The 18,840-nt window shown below is 41.8% G+C and overlaps 1 protein-coding gene across 2 annotated transcripts in view; it reads right to left on the bottom strand.

Moving 5' to 3' along the window:
• KCNH1 (potassium voltage-gated channel subfamily H member 1) overlaps window positions 1-18,840 on the bottom strand; it is a 441,293-nt gene that overhangs the window by 398,671 nt on the left and 23,782 nt on the right. For both annotated transcript variants that reach the window (NM_174372.2, XM_024976030.2), the window contains 2 exon segments: window positions 7,834-7,940; window positions 12,201-12,324. In NM_174372.2, the coding sequence (NP_776797.1) occupies window positions 7,834-7,940; window positions 12,201-12,324 (231 nt within the window).

The following is an 18,840-nucleotide window of genomic DNA, read 5'->3' as shown; positions in this document are numbered from 1 at the left end:
GAATGAGTTAAGGAATGATACAAAATGTATAGCAATACCAAAAGGCCCAGGTTTACTGGATAGACTGCCCAATAGATAGAAAGAAACCTTTCATATAAGCCAGTCTCCAAGATACATAATAGTATTCCACACACTCATTCCAAAACACACCATGAAGCCTTCTGCTAATTATTCCCAACTGCCCCAAAGGTAACAAGAACATGAACGCCTGTCAATAGTAGATCTCTTCTACAAAGTTGTCCTTGCAAATACTAATGGGGGGTGGGAGGTGGGGGGGGGGGACACAAACCAATTTATTAAAAGTTTATGAGGAAAACCAATGAGAAAATCATAAGAATTAAGTAGAACATATGGCAAAGAATCTGAACAATTAATATAAAAAGTAATTTTAAATGGATATTAAATAAGAAAAAATGCTTCAATCGTACTTGCATTAAAAATACTTGTTAAAAAAAAAACTGTAATTGTAGGCAATTTGATCTTTTGAAATGATTCAATGCTGGAGCAGTTCAATGAGTCAGACACAGTCTGCAAGTGAACTTGGAAATAAGTTCAATTCTGAAACACTATTTGGCAAAATGTCTCAGGAACCTTGGTTCACATTCTTTGACACAGTAATTTTCAACTTCTAGGAAATATTTCAGAATGTCAAATAATACCTTTGCACAAAGATTTTCATGCCAGCACTTTGTTTAATCAAGAAAATCTAGAGTTCATAAATATGCAACAATAAAGGAAGTATTAATAAAATTCCTTCTAAATTATATTTATGGGGTATTTTTATAAGGATATTTTTATGATGTTTTCATGATAAAAGATTAAAGGTATGATTTCATATTGCATACATGTAAAAAGTTTCAATTATGTAACATCTGCAAGACAAAACACCAAAAAGCGTAAGGTATAGTAGCATTTCTTGGAGTCTTTGAGTCTTTGGGGTGATTGATTTTCTTCTTTAAGCCTTCGTATGTGTTTTCCAGCTTCCCTGGTGTCTGTAAAGAATCTGCCTCCAATGCAGGAAACCTGAGTTTGATCCCTGGATCAGGAAGATCCCCTGGAAAAGGAAATGGCAACCACTCCAGTATTCTTACCTGGGAAACTCCACAGACAGAAGAGCCTGGTGGGTTGCAGTCCATAGGGTTTCAAAGAGTCAGACGTGACTTAGAGACTAACCCATCACAAATTTAAATTTCAGAGAAAAAACATTCCTTTAAATAATGACATTTCACATTTTAAAATCTCAAAGGAATGACTTTTTCTTCAGGGGACTCTGAACAGCTTTACAATGCTGACGGTTTCGAGCTACTGAACTACAAATTGTCAAAGAAGCCACAAGCTGGGCCTCCTCCTTCCCCTCCTCCCACCCATCTCTGTTCAATCTGTTCCTCCCAGGCCACTGCTGGTCAGTTCAGCCTCACACAGCTTGCTCCTTGGCTCTGAAGTGCTTGCTCTGAGTCACTCATTGGTCACCCATTCGTTTCTTGGTAAATATCAGGTTCCTTTAAAGTCACTCAGTAAACACGTGCCAAGTACCTCCTCCAAGAGGACTGCGTGCTAGATACTCGCCCATCAGAAGGCAGCACCAGCAAAGTCCCTGCACTCAGCATCCTCCCATTTTCCCAGACACCTCTCCATCTCAATTGCCTCTTCCCCATCCCTCCCTCAGCAGCCCGCAACCATCTTGTCACTGGGGTGATTCTTAAGTCCCCCACCTCCTGTCTCCTGTGTTGTATTCCATCTTCACTCTCTGATGGAGTTGTCTTTCTGAAATGAAAATCTGATTAATACACAATTAACCCTGCAAAGACATCACTTTGCCAACAAAGGTCTGTATAGTCAAAGCTATGGTTTTTCCAGTAGTCATGTATGGATGTGAGAGTTGGACCAGAAAGAAGGATGAGCACCAAAGAGTTGATGCTTTCAAACTGTGGTGCTAGAGGTGACTCTTGAGAGTCCCTTGGACCACAAGGAGATCAAACCAGTCAATCCTAAAGGAAATCAACCTTGAATATTCATTGGAAGAACTGATGCTGAAGCTGAAGCTCCAATACTTGGGCCACCTGATGTGAAGAACTGACTCAGTGGAAAAGACCCTGATGCTGGGAAAGCTTGAAGGCAGGAGAAGGGGACAACAGAGGATGAGATGGTTGGATGGCATTACTGACTCAATGGACATGAGTTTGAGCCAACTCTTGGAGAAGGACAGGGAAGCCTGGCATGCTGCAGTCCATGGGGTTGCAAAGAGTTGGACACAACTTAGTGACTGAACAAAAAACAAACCCTGCTTAAAACCCCTCAATGCCCCTCACCCCACTCTCTGGTCCCACCACCTCTACCCTTAAGATAAATTCTAAACTCTTAAATGTGGCTGCATGACTGGCCCCTCCCAACCTCTCCAGCTTCACTGATGACACCTCATTTATTCAAGAGATATTGCTCCATCAGTTCAGGTGGAGCACCGTCTGTGTCAGGCACTGCATTGGGTGCCGAAAAGAGAAAGGCATGGAAGTCAGCTTTCACTGAAGCTGTTTTCTGTCCTTGCTACTCAGAATGTGATAGTTGGGCCAGCGGCACTGCAGCACGTGGAGCAGAATCTCAGGCCCTTTGGTAGACCTATCTGAATAGAAATGTACAGATTTCGATCTGTAGGTGATTTCATATACACACCAAAGTCTGAGGAGCGCTCCTCTGTGTCTCTTCAAACTTCAGTGCTCCCTCACTGCTGTTGTTGTCTACACATTCCTTTCATCAGCCTGGGATATTCCCTGCCCTTCTTTCTGCCTAACTCAGCACTACCCTTTGGGTTCTGCATGAATTTCCCACCTGTTAGGAAGACTTCCCTCCCTGACCTTCTATGTTGGGAGTGAAGAGACAAGCCCCAGGTGTGCCACTATCAAAACACTTACGGCTCTAAACTATGGATGCTGCCCCTGACTACTGCAAACACTGTCAGAGCCTAGGCTGGGTCTGTCTTTTCATAACTGCATTCCTAGGAACAAGCCCAGGGTCTAAAAGACTACAGGCAGACCTCACTTTATTGCGCTTCACAGACACTGCATTTTTTTTGAACAAGTTAAAGGTTTGTGACAACCTACATTGAGCAAGTCTATAGTTGCCATTTTTTCAACAGCATTTGCTCACTTTATGTCTCTGTGTCATATTTTGGTAATTTTTTGGCAGTATTTCAAACCCTCTACCAGCGAAAAGATTACAACTCACTGAAGGCTCAGATGATGGTTAGCAATTTTTAGCAATAAATTAATTAGTTAATTTTAATGAAGGTATATGAACTTTTTTAGACATAACACTACTGTACACTTAATAAACAGTTATGTTTACAGTTATAGTGTAAACATAACTTTTACATGCACTGGGAAATCAAAATTTGTGGAATGGAACCTACAATATCTCTGAGGTATATTTTAGTTGGTTATTAAGAAGCTGTTGGAAAAAAAGCACAGAATTTGGTGCAACTGTAAAATTCCCAAGCTTAAAAAATAATTTAAAGTTTCTAAATTCCTCAAGAGAGGGTAGGATTTGGAGGAGTTGCAGCAAAGAACAGAATGCTAGGAAGAAGCCAACACTATCTGTGTCCATTTCTGTCCCATGTTGAATGCAGAGTTCCAAAGAATAGCAAACAGAGATAAGAAAGCCTTCCTCAGTGATCAATGCAAAGAAACAGAGAAAAGCAATAGAATGGGAAAGACTAGAAATCTCTTCAAGAAAAGTAGAGATACCAAGGGGACATTTCATGCAAAGATCGGCACAATAAAGGACAGAAATTGTATGGACTAACAGAAGCAGAAGATATTAAGAAGAGGTGGCAAGAATATCCAGAAGAACTATACAAAAAGATCTTCATGACCCAGATAACCATGACGATGTGATCACTCACCTAGAGCCAGACATCCTGGAATGTGAAGTCAAGTGGGCCTTATGAAGCATCGCTATGAACAAAGCTGGTGGAGGTGATGGAATTCCAGTTGAGCTATTTCAAATCCTGAAAGATGATGCTGTGAAAGTGCTGCACTCAATATGCCAGCAAATCTGGACAACTCAGCAGTGGCCACAGGACTGGAAAAGGTCAGTTTTCATTCCAATCCCAAAGAAAGGCAATGCCAAAGAATGTTCAAACTATGGCACAGTTGCACTCATCTCACACGCTAGCAAAGTAATGCTCAAAATTCACAAAGCCAGGCTTCAACAGGACATGAACCATGAACTTCCAGATGTTCAAGCTGGATTTAGAAAAGGCAGAGGAACCAGAGATCAAATTGCCAACATCTGCTGGATCATATAAAAATCAATAGAGTTCCAGAAAAAACATCTACTTTGCTTTATTAACTATGCCAAAGCCTTTGACTGTGTGGATCACAACAAACTGTGGAAAATTCAGAAAGAGATGGGAATACCAGACCATCTGACTTGCCTCCTGAGAAATCTGTATGCAGGTCAGGAAGCAACAGTTAGAACTGGACATAGAACAACAGACTGGTTCCAAATTGAGAAAGGAGTACATCAAAGCTGTATATTGTCACCCTTATTTAACTTATATACAGAATACATTATGCAAAATGCCAGGCTGGATGAAGCACAAGCTGGAATCAAGATTGCCAGGAGAAATACCAATAACCTCAGATATGCAGATGACACCACCCTTATGGCAGAAAGTGAAGAAGAACTAAAAAGCCTCTTGATGAAAGTGAAAGAGGAGAGTGAAAAGGTTAGCTTGAAACTCAACATTCAGAAAACTAAGATCATGGCATTTGGTCCCATCACTTCATGGAAAATAGATGTGGAAACAGTGACAGATGTTATTTTGGGGGGCTCCAAAATCATTGCAGATCGTGTCTGCAGCCATGAAATTAAAAGACACTTTCTCCTTGGAAGAAAAGCTATGACCAACAGCATATTTAAAAGCAGAGACATTACTTTACCAACAAAGGTCCATCTAGTTCAAGCTATGGTTTTTTCAGTAGTCATGTATGGATATGAGAGTTGGACTATAAAGAAAGCTGAGCACTGAAGAATTGATGCTTTTGAACTGTGGTGTTGGAGAAGACTCTTCAGAGTCCCGTGGACTGCAAGGAGATCCAACCAGTCAATCCTAAAGGAAATCACTCCTGAATGTTCATTGGATGGACTGATGCTAAAGCTGAAACTCCAATACTTTGGCCACCCGATGCAAAGAACTGACTCCTTGGAAAAGACCCTGATTCTGGGAAAGATTGAATGTGGGAAGAGAAGGGGAAGACAGAAGATAAGACGGTTGGATGGCATCACTGACGTGATGGACATGAGTTTGAGTAGGCTCTGGGAGTTGGTGATGGACAGGGAAGACTGGCATGTTGCAGTCCAAAGAGTCGGACATGACTGAGCGACTGAACTAAACTGAGCCTTGAACGAAACCCCTGCAAGTGCACTGGACATCCTTGTGTAAATTAGAAAGAGAAGTTCACCCCTCAGCACAGGTGCAGTTTTAGGTCAGGGTGCGCTGAGGACTCAGCAAACTGGTTTCCAGTTGTCCCCTTTGCAGTGTTGCATCATCATATGTGGTGGTCCTGCCCTGTGCCCCAACTAAATCTAACCCAGTCTGGAGTGAATGGCCGTAGGGAAGCACTGGAAACCAGGTCCTGGCTGTGCATGACCTTGGGTGAGGAATTTTCCTTCTTATACAATGGAGATGACATCCGCCATGCCTACCTCACTGGGCTTAGAGAATCAACATTTTTAAATAGAGTGGAGTCATACCTTCCACTGAGTATATTTTCTAAAATCAAAGAGTAAGGTAAAAGTTTCATAGGACCTCAATCACCCTTGAGAATGCCTGCATAGCATCCATGAAGTAGAGTCCATGCCCAGGCTGACATGCCACTCCAGGGACTGGCATGTCTCTCTCAGTAAGCCCAGCACAACCTCCAGGGAGGGGAGAGATGCTAGTAATTTGGTAAAAACATAAGCTGCACTGACCTGATTCCATGCATAGCCCAGGTCTACCTAAGGTACAGAAACAGAAATATCAGAATCACCTTTAGTGCAATGAGATACAATAGGATTGGGGTATGTGTCCACTGAAGACAACAGCACGTGGAATCACTAACTTGGTTTTAATTTTGTATCCCTCTCTTTCTCTTTAGTGCCCAACATGTATAGTGGACTTTGAGCAAGTTAAATGCATGGTCTAATGAAGCGAGAAAACTCTGAAGCAAAATATAAACGCATCGTCTTTGTGCTCTATGCTATGTATATCTATGCTTGGTTGTTCACTCATATCCAACTCTTTGTGACCCCATGGAAGTAGCCTGCCAGGCTTCTCTGTCCATGGGATTCTCCAGGCAAGAATACTGGAGTGGGTTGCCATTTCCTACTCCAAGGGGTCTTCCCAACCCAGAGATCAAACCTACGTCTGTTGTATCTCCTGCACTGGCAGGTGGGTTCTTTACCCCCAGCACCACATGGGATCCCAATTTAGTATCCTGTGTGTGAGGAAATCTATGCTGTTCAGGACAGAAAGCTGCCAGCGTGGGAAACCTTTAAGTCACTCTCTTATTTCGGGGCACACAGGCAGAGTCCCCTCTCCCATGAGAAGGCACTGCTGGCGTGCTCCTGGGAAGAGCTGTGGCTTTGAGTTGTGTTCCCGTAGAGGAAAGGCTGGCATAGAGCCGGTCACCATCTTTCACTTCATTCCTCTCAGCCCTGTTTGGCAAAATGTCTCAAGACAGGAACTAGGGGAGGTAGCAGGGGAGGAACTAGATCTACTGGCTGAGGGGGTGAAATGAGCAAGGTAGCAGCTCTAGAGAGAAATCACGGGGCCAGCCCTCGCAGAGTCGCTGATGCTCAAAGATAATCTCTCGGCTCAGCATCTGCACCAGCCACCCAGAAAAAGGTTCTCTCACTTGTCTGCTCCAGCACTCCAGACTGAAAAAAAAAGCCCCAGGTCCTTCTGGATAAAAGCCACGTGTGCCCTTTGCTTTCCAGAGTGAAACACATCATCCTGAATGCCACCAAAATAAACACGTTTCCTCCCGCACCACCTAGGCCACTCCGGACATTTTCTAGTGAACCAACGACCTACCTAGTTCAATCCTATATATAAAGAATAGGATTCTTTACAAACCAAATAGTGTTTTTAAAAACAGAAATCACCCTTCAACATGTCTGCACCCTGTTACTGCCATGTTTCCATATGGCCCGCTTTCCATACTTCTAATATAATTAATCTCCATTCAATAGGAAACCTCCAAGAGAAAAGTAAGTTTTATACTTGTGTATGGCTATTGACCTAGATTCTTCATTACTATACTTTTAGAAGTGATTATAGAGAAAACAAATATAAATTAACAATACAAACACTATGACTATTAATACTGTCTCTTACAGAAAACTGGGGTCCCCAGGGAAACGAAGTTTTATTCCGAAATTCTTAATTGGGCAATCAACTGATAAGACCTGCTGTGCTAAGCGCTGCACGGAGACAGATATGAAGGTGAACTGGACAGAGAACCTGACCTACCTCCCCTCTCCCAGCAAAATAGCCTTTAAGTCTACAAGTATCTTAAGCCAGCAACTCATCATAAGAAAATCAATAGGAAAAACACTAACTCCTGGCAGAAAAGACATCAAGAAGTCTTAACTGGTTAGTGAGAAGTACAAATGCTCCTGTACAGAACTGGAACTCATCAATCCATACCACATAGTCCAGCGTACACAATGGCTTCAAGCCACAACATTTAGCTGATGAGAGAAAAGAAAACCCAAGACAGCAGTAGAGAAAGAGTAGATATGCTCTTCCAAGCACATCAAGGTATGATTCAGAATGTTCTGAATACTCACTGTTCTTCTTGTACATCAGAATTTCAAAGGAATTCATCTCATAGTTCTCAAAGGTTTGCCGCACTTTTTCAATGGTATCTTTATCGGTCAGCTCCCCATACATAAAACTGCAAAGCAACCAAAAAGCCCAAGTTAGATGAGCAAGTGTTTGTTATTCTACAAGCATCTGCTGCCTACCTGCTATACACCCAGCGCTGTGCTCTGCACTGTGAAACACGCATACACACACACTGAAAACATGCGTGCCATCAGAGAAGATTCACTAACGGGAATGGGATAACACTCCGTCACCATCTCCCCCAGAAACTAACGTCTAATGGGACAGACACACTGGAGAACAGCGATCCAAACAGCAGATTAGGAAACAGTATGACCCTACACAGGAATTACAATACACACAGTAGACACGGAGCACTGTGTGTCAGACAGGCGTCCCAGAGGCAAGGAGAAATGAGATCTAAAGAGCAGGTGGAAATTAGCTGAGAAAGGGAGTGAAAAGAACGTTCAAGGCAAAAAAAGGAGCATTGCAAAGGCACAGAGGTGAGAGGGAGGTTAATTCTGGAACCTGAATACGGTTCAGGTCAGTATACCTGGGATGTAGATACTGAAGGGAAAATTTGCAACTGATAATATACAGAAGTAAGCAGGAGTCAGACCATAGAAGAGACCATGGCATTACAGATCAGGTGAAGTAATTTAAACTTTATCCCAAAAACAAGGCAGAGAGAGCCACTGGAGGGTTTCAAGCAAAGGAGTTGCATAATCAAATCTGCATTTTAGAAATACAACTCTGGGAGACTTCCTGAGAAGGACAGCAGAATAAATTTGGATTACAGATTTTTTTCCTCTCCTAATTCCCAACAAAATAAACAAGTGAATAGGAAAAAAAAAAATCACAAAAAGTCATCAATCGAACAAGAAAAAGGGTGCAATTTGATGCTCTAACCAAGATATAAGTAAGGAAAGAACAGAAGGTTCAGCAAGTCAGCCACTGTATTTGTAGCTCCTTTTCCTGCCCACTCCCACTATAAAAGAAAACAGAGAACTGGGTTGAAAAAAATCAAGATGATAAAATTCTACAAATTCTTTCTAATTTCCATAGTCCTCGCACTTGGAAAAAAATAAACCAAAAGGGTTAATAAGTTTAAAAAAGGTTAGTAAGGGCTACCTTGGTGGCTCAGATGGTGAAGAATCTCCCTGCAATGTAGGAGACCCAAGTTCGATCCCTGGGTCAGGAAAACCCCCTGGAAAAGGGAACGACAACCCACTCCAAGTATTCTTGCCTGGAGAATTCCATGGATAGAGGAGTCTGCAGGTTACAGTCCATGGGTCACAAAGAATTGGACATGACTGAGCAACAAAGACTTTCACTTTTCATTCTTCACATTTGGAGAAAAGTAAACTAACAGAGTTAATAAACAGCATGAAAAAAAATTAGGAAAAAACTCGGTAGTAGAAGCTCCTGTCTAGTAATACTCTCTGCGAGGCAGTAACTGCCAAGACCATCCACTTTCTTGGGCCTCACACCGAATACGGTCTGAAGACTAAGGTTTATTCCTCTAGGAATGGGTTATGCCCCACCCCCAACAACTTGGTAGAGTGAACACGCACAGGACATTAACAGAATGCAAGAGAAGAAAAGCCATCCCTCGATGGGGCTGCAAAGGCCAGTCCTCCAACAAGGCTGCCAGTGGACCCTGTGAGCATGCCCCCTCTCCAGGCCTTCAGGTGACACCAACAAGGAAGAATGGCCACACTCAGCCCACAAGGCTTAGGTGATGTAGAAGCAGCGGCATGGGCTCCCCAACAATACACAACCCATCTCCTAAAATTGTGCACACCTGGCTGTGCAACCTAGCTTTTTCTTGATGACTTGAATCATAGAATCAAAGAATTTCAGAGCTAACAAGAACCTCAGAAATTAGGAAGCACAGTTCCTAAACCACTAAGTCGATCATCGGTAGTTCCCCGTGTGCCCGTCTCAGGTAATGCGTTGCTCTGGGGCTGTGTTCTTCAACTATAAATCAGGAAAAGAGACAACCATGCTTGGTGAATTACCTTTAAAAAGAAGGATAGATCAAAACTGAATCAGCTGTGCCTGGGAACAAGAGGATTTCTTTCTCTTCGGAAGTAAAAACTTATGCTCTATTACCATTTCACTTAGCCAGTTGCTCAAAGGCCTTTTTAGCTTCCTCCCACTTTCCCTTTCTGAATGGATTTGCTAGATAAGTGACCTCCATTTAAGTGATGTGATGGTATACAGGCTGGCAATTTCCTTCACAACGTAAAATCAACCCCTGCTAAATGGAGTCTTCGGACAAATGAAGTGCCATCATTACATCCAGCTTTTCCTATTCTGTGCGCTTTTTCAAGCTGAAGTTCAGTGCTAGGTACAAGTTTCCTTTCTCTGGACATTAGATTTCAGATGCCTGCGATGCAGGAAATAAGCCAAAGGCCCCTGAGCTATTAGGGATGTAGCTAACACAGGACATGCTACCTTTCCTGCTAGAAAAGGAACACCTTCAGAGAAACAAGTTTCTTAGTTAGAAACTTACTAAGTTCTCTTATCTGCATAAAGATTATCCAGTACTCTTATCTGATTTTCTTACAGTGTTTGATGATAGTAAGAAGCAAGACAGGTTAAGGAAAGACTGCTCAAGCCACACTAGAAAGCAAAGCTCACTCTCCCAAAGCGTTCAGGTTATGTTTGTACACATGCAGATGAACACATAGATGCAGACACACAGATTCCTCGGAGGATAAGGACACACCAAGAACATAAGAGAATTCTACTGTAATACTTGAGCCAGAATTTCTAAAACTTTGAGGGAAGCTTAAACTTGCCATTTCCCAGTCCCCAAAACCTAAGATTTAAGAAAATGACAATATTTTCAAAACATTTAATACTTTTCAACAAATGAATTACTTGGCTGATTTAATACAAAGAATATGCGACTTCTGAGAATCAAAGACTATGCCTGGGTTGAACGGGTTTTTCCACCCTTCGGAGATGAGTTCATTTTGGGATCTAGCAGGTTTAGGAAGAGCTTCCTGGGTGGCTCAGCAGTAAAGAATCCGCCTGCCAATGCAGGAGATGTGGGTTCGATCCCTGTGTCAGGAAGATCCCCTGAAGAAGGGCACGGCAACCCGCTCTAGTATTCTTGTCTGGAGAATCCCATGGACAGAGGAGCCTAGTGGGCTATGGTCCATGGGGTGGCAATGAGTCAGAGATGACCGAAGCAACTAAGCACAGCACACAGGTTTAGGAAGATGACTCCACTGCGTGCCAACACCACTGAAGACAGACGACTTGAAGAAGGCAGAGTGAGAAGAGCAAGACCTTGCTGAGACAGCACAGGGCCTGGGCCATAGGCTCCACTTAGCACCTAGAAGATGCCCCAAAAGAGCTTTTCTAGTGACACAGCCCAAGGGCACTACTTGGCTAGTAACCCTGTCAAATACCCAAGCTGCATAGCACCCTTCACTTGTGTCTTTGAATCAGTGATCAAAGACAGATGTGACAACAGCAAGGCAATAAAACATGGTCTCTTCACTTTTTCTGATGAAAAGCCCTATGAGCGTGGCCCATGTCTCCAAAATGGTATTTACCCTTCAAAAATGGCTAGACAGGCACTTCTCTGGTGGTCCAGTGGTTAAAGCTCCACACTTAAAATGCAGGGGGTACAGGGTCAATCCCTGGTCAGGGAACTAGGATCCCGTATGCCACTCGATGTGGCCAAAGAATAAAAAAATTTTTTAATGACCATATATTTTTAAAATTAATTTAATGACCTAAATTTTTATTTCATCTTCATTTAACTTTGTTTAATCTTCTAATTTTCACGTAATTTCCATCTAAAACCTCAAACTTTTGAGTTTACGTTTTACTGATAAAATGATTTTCCTGAGTTTTTCTAGGTTTTCCCTCATCCCACTGACTGTAAATTCATTAGTTGTAGAGACCACGTTATAGGCCTTCTTTTGTTTTCCTAGTACAGGGTGTGAACTAGAGATGACAGTGTGATAAGCATTCCTGAATGCGCTTAGTCGCTTAGTCGTGTTTGACTCTTTGCAACCCTTTAGATTGTAGCCCTCCAGGTTCCTCTGTCCATTGGATTTTTTAGGGAAGAATACTGGAGTGGGTTGCCATTTCCTCCTCCAGAGGATCTTCCTGACCCAGGGATCAAACCTGCATCTCCTGTGTCTCCTGCATTGGCAGGCAGACTCTTTACCACTTGTGCCACCTGGGAAGTCCATTCCTGAATGAAACTGCTTGAAAGGAAATTCCCAAGTTGAGTACGCCATTTTCTTTTTCTAAAAAGATACCACAAAAGAGTGTTCAACAGAACAAGCCCAAACATAAATACCTGCATGTACTGCTTTTTTGCATCACTTCCGCCCTGTGATAGCCAGACAGCTTGCAAAATCCATCATTGCTGTACACGATAGGCCAGTCCACTATCTGGGCATTCCCCAACACAAAGTTAGTATCTGTTGAAAAGAAAAAAAGAAGAAGAGGGCACATGAGGCAAGACATTATTGAGATTCAATGAGGACATAAATAATAACCAATCCAGGTATTTTTTGTTTCCCCCCAAAATAGTCTCTTGAATAGGAACTGGCCCTCTGAGGATCACAGAAAAACAGAGCTCTAAGACCGAATATTTGGAAAGCATATGCTGAGGTTCAGTTTAGTTCAGTTCAGTTGCTCAGTCATGTCCGACTCTTTATGACCCCATGAACTGCAGCATGCCAGGCCTCCCTGTCCATCACCAACTCCCAGAGCTTGCTCAAACTCATGTCCATTGAGTTGGTGATGCCATCCAACCATCTCATTCTCTGCCATCCCCTTCTCCTCCTGCCTTCAATCTTTCCCAGCATCACGGTCTTTTCCATTGAGTCACTTCTTTGCATCAGGTGGCCAAAGTATTGGAGTTTCAGCTTCAGCATCAGCCCTTCCAATGACTATTCAGGACTGATTTCCTTTACGATGGACTGGTTGGATCTCCTTGCAGTCCAAGGGACTCTCAGGAGTCTTCTCCAACACCACAGTTCAAAAGCATCAATTCTTCGGTGCTCAGCTTTCTTTCCAGTCCAACACTCACATCCATACATGACTACTGGAAAAACCATAGCTTTGACTAGACAGACCTTTGTTGGCAAAGTAATGTACTCCAAAGGAAGCATGCTTAACCAATCAACCAACATTTCCTGCAGAAATCCACTGATTTCCATAAGACATATTCAAGTCCTAATTTTTCATCTCAGTGAGAGTATGCTAATGTGGAGCTAGCGAGAAACTGAAAGTAATTTCTTCTGAGTTCCATCCAGCATTTTAGCTTGTCAGTCTTTGGGGCAGAAGCAACAAATTGGCCTTACTCACCCTGATTAGCAATTGCCAGTCCATGGAGGAGAAGGCCTCCTTAGAGAGGCAAAGGGGACAACAGCAGAATGCCTCCTGGAACACACATAGCAGAGACCCTTCTTCTTGGTGAGGAAGTGACTAGATCCCTAATACTGGGGCTCTGTGGAACCTGATCAAGATGCCAGGCAATGACAAACCTTACTGATTCAAAATCCTGGAGCCATAGAAGGCACAGTTCAGACCTTTCATGGAGCACTAGACCACCATTCACTCAAGATGCAGGGATTAAGTAAGCCAGAAATGTTTGGTTGTCCGGCATGTTCTCAACACTTTCTATATTTTTAAAGATCAAAAGTTTTCAATACCTTTTGTGCTCAGGAAATTAAGTATTCCTTTTCTCTTTTCAAGACCTTAAGCAAATAACATCCAGAACTTAAATATAATCATTATTTTGGCTTGATGCTTTCCTTTCCACAGAATAATCACCCCTTCCCCACCTCCCCCTACCCAAAAGGAAGCAAAGAACACCCATACAGACCCTTCCTTTGTTGGACACCAGAGGGGCTGTTTATACATGTACTCTATGTGGAGTGGCATAGTGGTGACATGCAACGTCTTCATTTAATTGGGAGGTTGATTTGGCTCTAGTATATCACAGATTATTCGCAGTATAGGTAATCATCCTTTCCTGTCCATGTGAGCAGGAACAGAGGAAGGAGACACAGGAGGAATAGCTAAATACAGTAAGCTACTCTTTTTGTGTGACATTTGGTTTGTTTACTAACACTTGCAAACATTTGAGCGCTTTTAGATTCAAGTGGGCAGTTTAGCTGCCACCGGCTTTGAGAAGCCTCTCTGCAGTGCTCCAGCCACACAGACAGTGTACCTGGATACCTGTTCCTCTCTGGTGGTCCAAAAGGTAGTGGTGGCCCACTGTGCCCTCAGTATCTGCTGCAGCCCCTCCTGGTGAAAGATGTCTCTGCTGGGTGGTCTCCACCACCAGGAGAGCTGAAAGCTAAAGGGTCTGTAGCATGGCTTCCTTCCCTAAGAGAGACCTTACCTCAGCCAGATGGGCCCCACACACCTGAGCCTCTGCCAGTGGACACAAGCGGGAATGGCAGATGGTCAGCTGGTGAATGCTCATCCACCCCTTCCTGCTGTGAGAGCAGGGCTGCGTCCCTTACCCTGCCTACAGATGCTTTCAAGGGCCACCTGGGGTCCTAAGCCTGACTCCTCAGTCTAGGGCAGGTGCCATGGCTCCTTCATTTCTTACTTGAAATTTCCATTTGCTCCAAGTAATCAGAGATCACCTCTGTATTGGAAGTAAGACTTCTCACTGAGAACCTCTGGGTGTGGTGATGTGGGCACACTGCTAACCCCATGGGCTATTGCACTTGCAGCCAACCGGAGTCTCAGAGGGTCCGAGATTCAGCATCAGATAAAACAATATTGGTCCGATGGTCAGAAGCAGCAGAATTAAAATGAAAGAGCTTATTTACTTAGTTATTAGCAATGGAAGCGATGCTTACTGTCAGCCTGAGCGAGCATTTCAACTCAGGGAGGGATTCATTTTATGAACATTCAAAGCTTCAAAGTTCTAACCCCTGACTGAATTTAGAGAGTGTCTATTACTTCTTATTTGTTCAGTTTCTTTCTCTTTGCTGAAAATACATGTCTATGTACACATCTGTTGTGATACTCACATTCATATGAGGTACACAGTAATCTACTCAATCTACTCTTGAGAATGCCTTGTTATATTGAAAGTGAACAGAAAATAGCACCTTCATAAACTTTATCTACAAACCCGCTAGCCTTATAAATACACCTTTAATAAAAATCGATGGCTGGTCTTTTCTTCTATCCCTCCCAGACATACATAAATACTTCCGATTCCCACTAGGTACAACACACAATGCAAAACCCTGGGATATCCAGCTTGACAAGACATGGTACATGTCCTCCAGGAACTCACCAGGATAAAGAGGCATGCATACAACTAACTAAAGAAACAGGGAATAAAATGATTAACCTGTTCAAGGGAGGTAAAGGATTATGTCTCAGAGTAGTCATGAATGAACTTGCTTTAGTCTGGAAGGATGAGTAAAATTTGGTTAAACATTTTCAATGCCTAAGATATAACTACCACAGATGATACAAAAAACAATAGATATAAAAATGAAAATATGATGCCTGCCTTCAGTGAACTCAAGAAGATGTGGGAGGAAGGGAACATTCCAGGCAGAGGACCCAGCATGAGCAAAGGTCTGGAGGCAGGGGACACAAAGCAGACTAATGTAGACAGACAGGGCAGCCAGGAAGACGGACAGGAGAGGAGCCTGGAGACCAGATTGGGACAGTCTTGAGTGTCAAGTGCTTCTGACTTTATTCTGGAGACGGGTCATCCCTTTATGTTGGTCTTCTCTCCCTGAAAAAAAAACCCTCACATTTCTTGAACTGAGCCACTAAGCCTTAAAATAAGTACAAAATTCACTGAATTACCCGAGTGTTTGTGAAGTCGAGTGGGTTTAACTCTCTTGCTAATGCCTAAAACTGTAATAATCTCAGAAGACTTAGGTAGGAGGGTAAAACTGAGTGAACTTTTCATGGGTAAAGTCCCAGTAAGACGATGTGCTGAGAGGAGGAATAAATAATAGTTTAACTACATATGTTTACATTTCTTTCCTATCTTAGGCCACCCTAAAAGCAAATTAATTAAAAGGTAAACACACATACCAAAAAAATAAAGTGAAAGGAGAAGGAAAATAACTAGGAAACAGAGAAGAATTTAAAAAAAAAAACACATAATTAGTAGACTCAGAAAGACTCAAGAGATAATATATCCATAAAACAAAAATAAGATGTGGGTGGTGAGTGAGGAAGATTCATTAGAGAACAAATGAACAAGTAAATAAGAGTTACCGTAAATTAGAACTGAGTAACAATTTAAAATTCAACAGAGAGAGACATAGGAAACATAAGAAAAAAAATAAGACAAACAGATCAATCAAGAAGAACAGCATGCATCCTAATAAGAACAGCAGAAAGAACAGCACAGAATAGGATAGAAGACAGTTTAAAAAAATTAAACTACCAAATGTGAGGATAGAATAACAATATTTCCAGATGCGATCTTCAGATAAGAGCTGGGAAATTTATGTCCCATATATCCTTTCTGAGGAAGTTAACTTGATGTGTATCAGCAAAAAGAGGGTGTAAAGCAAGAAAGAAGACAACATGGGAACTAGGGGAAGTGAAGTCCCTCAGTCATGTCCGACTCTTTGCGACCCCATGGACTGCAGCCTGCCAGGCTACTCCATCCATGGGACTTCCAGGCAAGAATACTGGACTGGAGTGCCATTTCCTTCTCCAGGGGATCTTCCTGAATCAGGGATCAAACCCTGGTCTCCTGCACTGCAGGCAGACTATTTACCATCTGAGCTACCAGGGAAGAATGAACTAGGGGGAAAGTGGCTCCAAATATAGAAAGCAGGGAAGGAAGCTGCTATGAAGTATTCAATACAGAATGGTTACGAGAAAAGAAGTTCCAAAAGAGACTTATCTAGAGATAAAGGGAGTCAGGATCTAATGATATTCTTGATAATTTGGAATAACATAAAAATTTTAGTAAAGGTATATAATTCGGGGGGCAGGAAAGGAAATTAGAAACAAAGAAAACAAAAGCTGTGCAAGAAGGGAAGCCAAATCATACTATATCACATCACAGTCATCATGCAAACATCTTATTAAATTCCAGTTTTTAAAACCAACATAGTCAAAGTATGCATGGAATATTTGACTGTAAGTATCTCAATAATCTCATCAATTCTAACCTCATCAGTTCTGTAAAAATACAAACGATAAGCTGAGAAAGAGGAGAACAATCATCAGATGGTGTCTAGAGCTGATTTAATTTTTAAAAAGGTATAAGTATTTCACTGAAAGCTGCAAAGATAACGAATAAGGGAGTAATATAATTATATTAGGAGGAGGGATAGGAAATAGATAATGTGAGCTAAAAGCTCAAATAAATTAACAGAACTCAACAGATAATATCCAAAATTGGTAAACCTGAAAATAGCTACAACGCGTGTTATTTTAGAGACACGGGAGAAACTACAAGAAGTAACAGCTGTAATTAGAAAATGTGGCCTCCAGTGAGCAGGATGGGTGAAAAGACAGGCATAGGACAACTGTTTTCTTCATAAGCTCTTCAGCTTGGTATTTTTACTCATGAACATATACTACTTTGATAAAAATAAGTATATTCTTAATTTTTAATGAATTTAATCAGAAGAGGTTAACTTATTGATTAAAATTTTCAATTACTAAAACAATGAGAATGGAATATAGTTCAAGCTCCAGATATCACTGTAATTTCTCATAAAAGTAGTCTGGTCATCTTTTAAAGGTATTCATTATTCTCAAGCACTCCAAGTGTTCCTGGGGTGCATATTACAGCCTTCTCTGGGAAAAATCATGTACACTAGCATCTTCTCTGACTTTAGAAAGGAAACATCTGTCCATTGACAGATGAATGGATAAAGAAGATGTGGTATACACATACACACATGCGCACAGTGGAATATTAGCCGTAAAAAGGAATGGAACAAGCCATTTGCAGCAACACAGATGAACCTATGTTCATCTAGATTATCATACTAAGTGAAGTCAAGTCAGAGAAAGACAAATATCAGATGATATTACTTATATGTAGAATCTCAAATATGATACAAATGAACTTATTTATAAAGCAGAAAAAGACTCAGAAAACAAACTTACAGGAACCAAAGGGGAAACGTAGGAGGAAGGGATAAATTAGGAATTTGGCATTAGCACATATAAACTACTATGTACAAGACAGATAAATAACAAGGTCCTACTGTATAGCACAAGGAACTATATTCAATATCTTGCAATAAACTATAATGGAAAAGAACATGAAAAATTATAAATATAACTGAATATCTTTGAGTACACCAGAAACTAACACAATATTGTAAATTAACTATTCAATTAAATAAACAAGCAAATGAATAAGTAAAACAATACGCCTTGGGAGAAAGAGAACTCCCTCTTATCCACAGACTTGGAATGAGTGAAAGAATTTTAGTTCCAGTCACAAAGCCATTTGCTTCTAACACCAGAGAATCCAAGCATTTAGAAATTCTTTCCTCTTCCCCACTGCATCCATAGCACACATGTGTACCCTGCTATGGTTGGCTAAAAAAGAGCATATTCAATTTATAAGATACAAGTGTGTACCTGCATGCTAAGTCACTTCAGTCGTGTCTGATTCTTTGTGACCCTACAGAATGTAGCCCACCAGGCTCCTCTGTCCATGGGATTCCTCAGGCAAGAATACTGGAGTGGGTTGGCATTTCCTCCTCCAGGGGATCTTCCCAACCCAGGGATCGAACCTGCCTCCCTTACATCTCCTGCACTGGCAGGCGGGTTCTTTACCACTAATACCACCTGGGAAACCCATAAGATACAAATAAATAACCTATAAATTACCTTCCAGAGTACAATCTCTGAATTTGTAAATTGGGGGATTACCCACACAAATAACAGCTTCCTAGGTGGCGCCGATGGTAAAGAACCCACCTGCCAATGCAGGAGATGTAAGAGACACGGTTTGT

This window comes from Bos taurus, chromosome 16, assembly GCF_002263795.3.
Source record: "Bos taurus isolate L1 Dominette 01449 registration number 42190680 breed Hereford chromosome 16, ARS-UCD2.0, whole genome shotgun sequence".
NCBI lineage: Eukaryota > Metazoa > Chordata > Mammalia > Artiodactyla > Bovidae > Bos > Bos taurus.
Note: the sequence above shows the minus strand (reverse complement) of the source record. Positions and strands in the feature narration are given on the sequence as shown.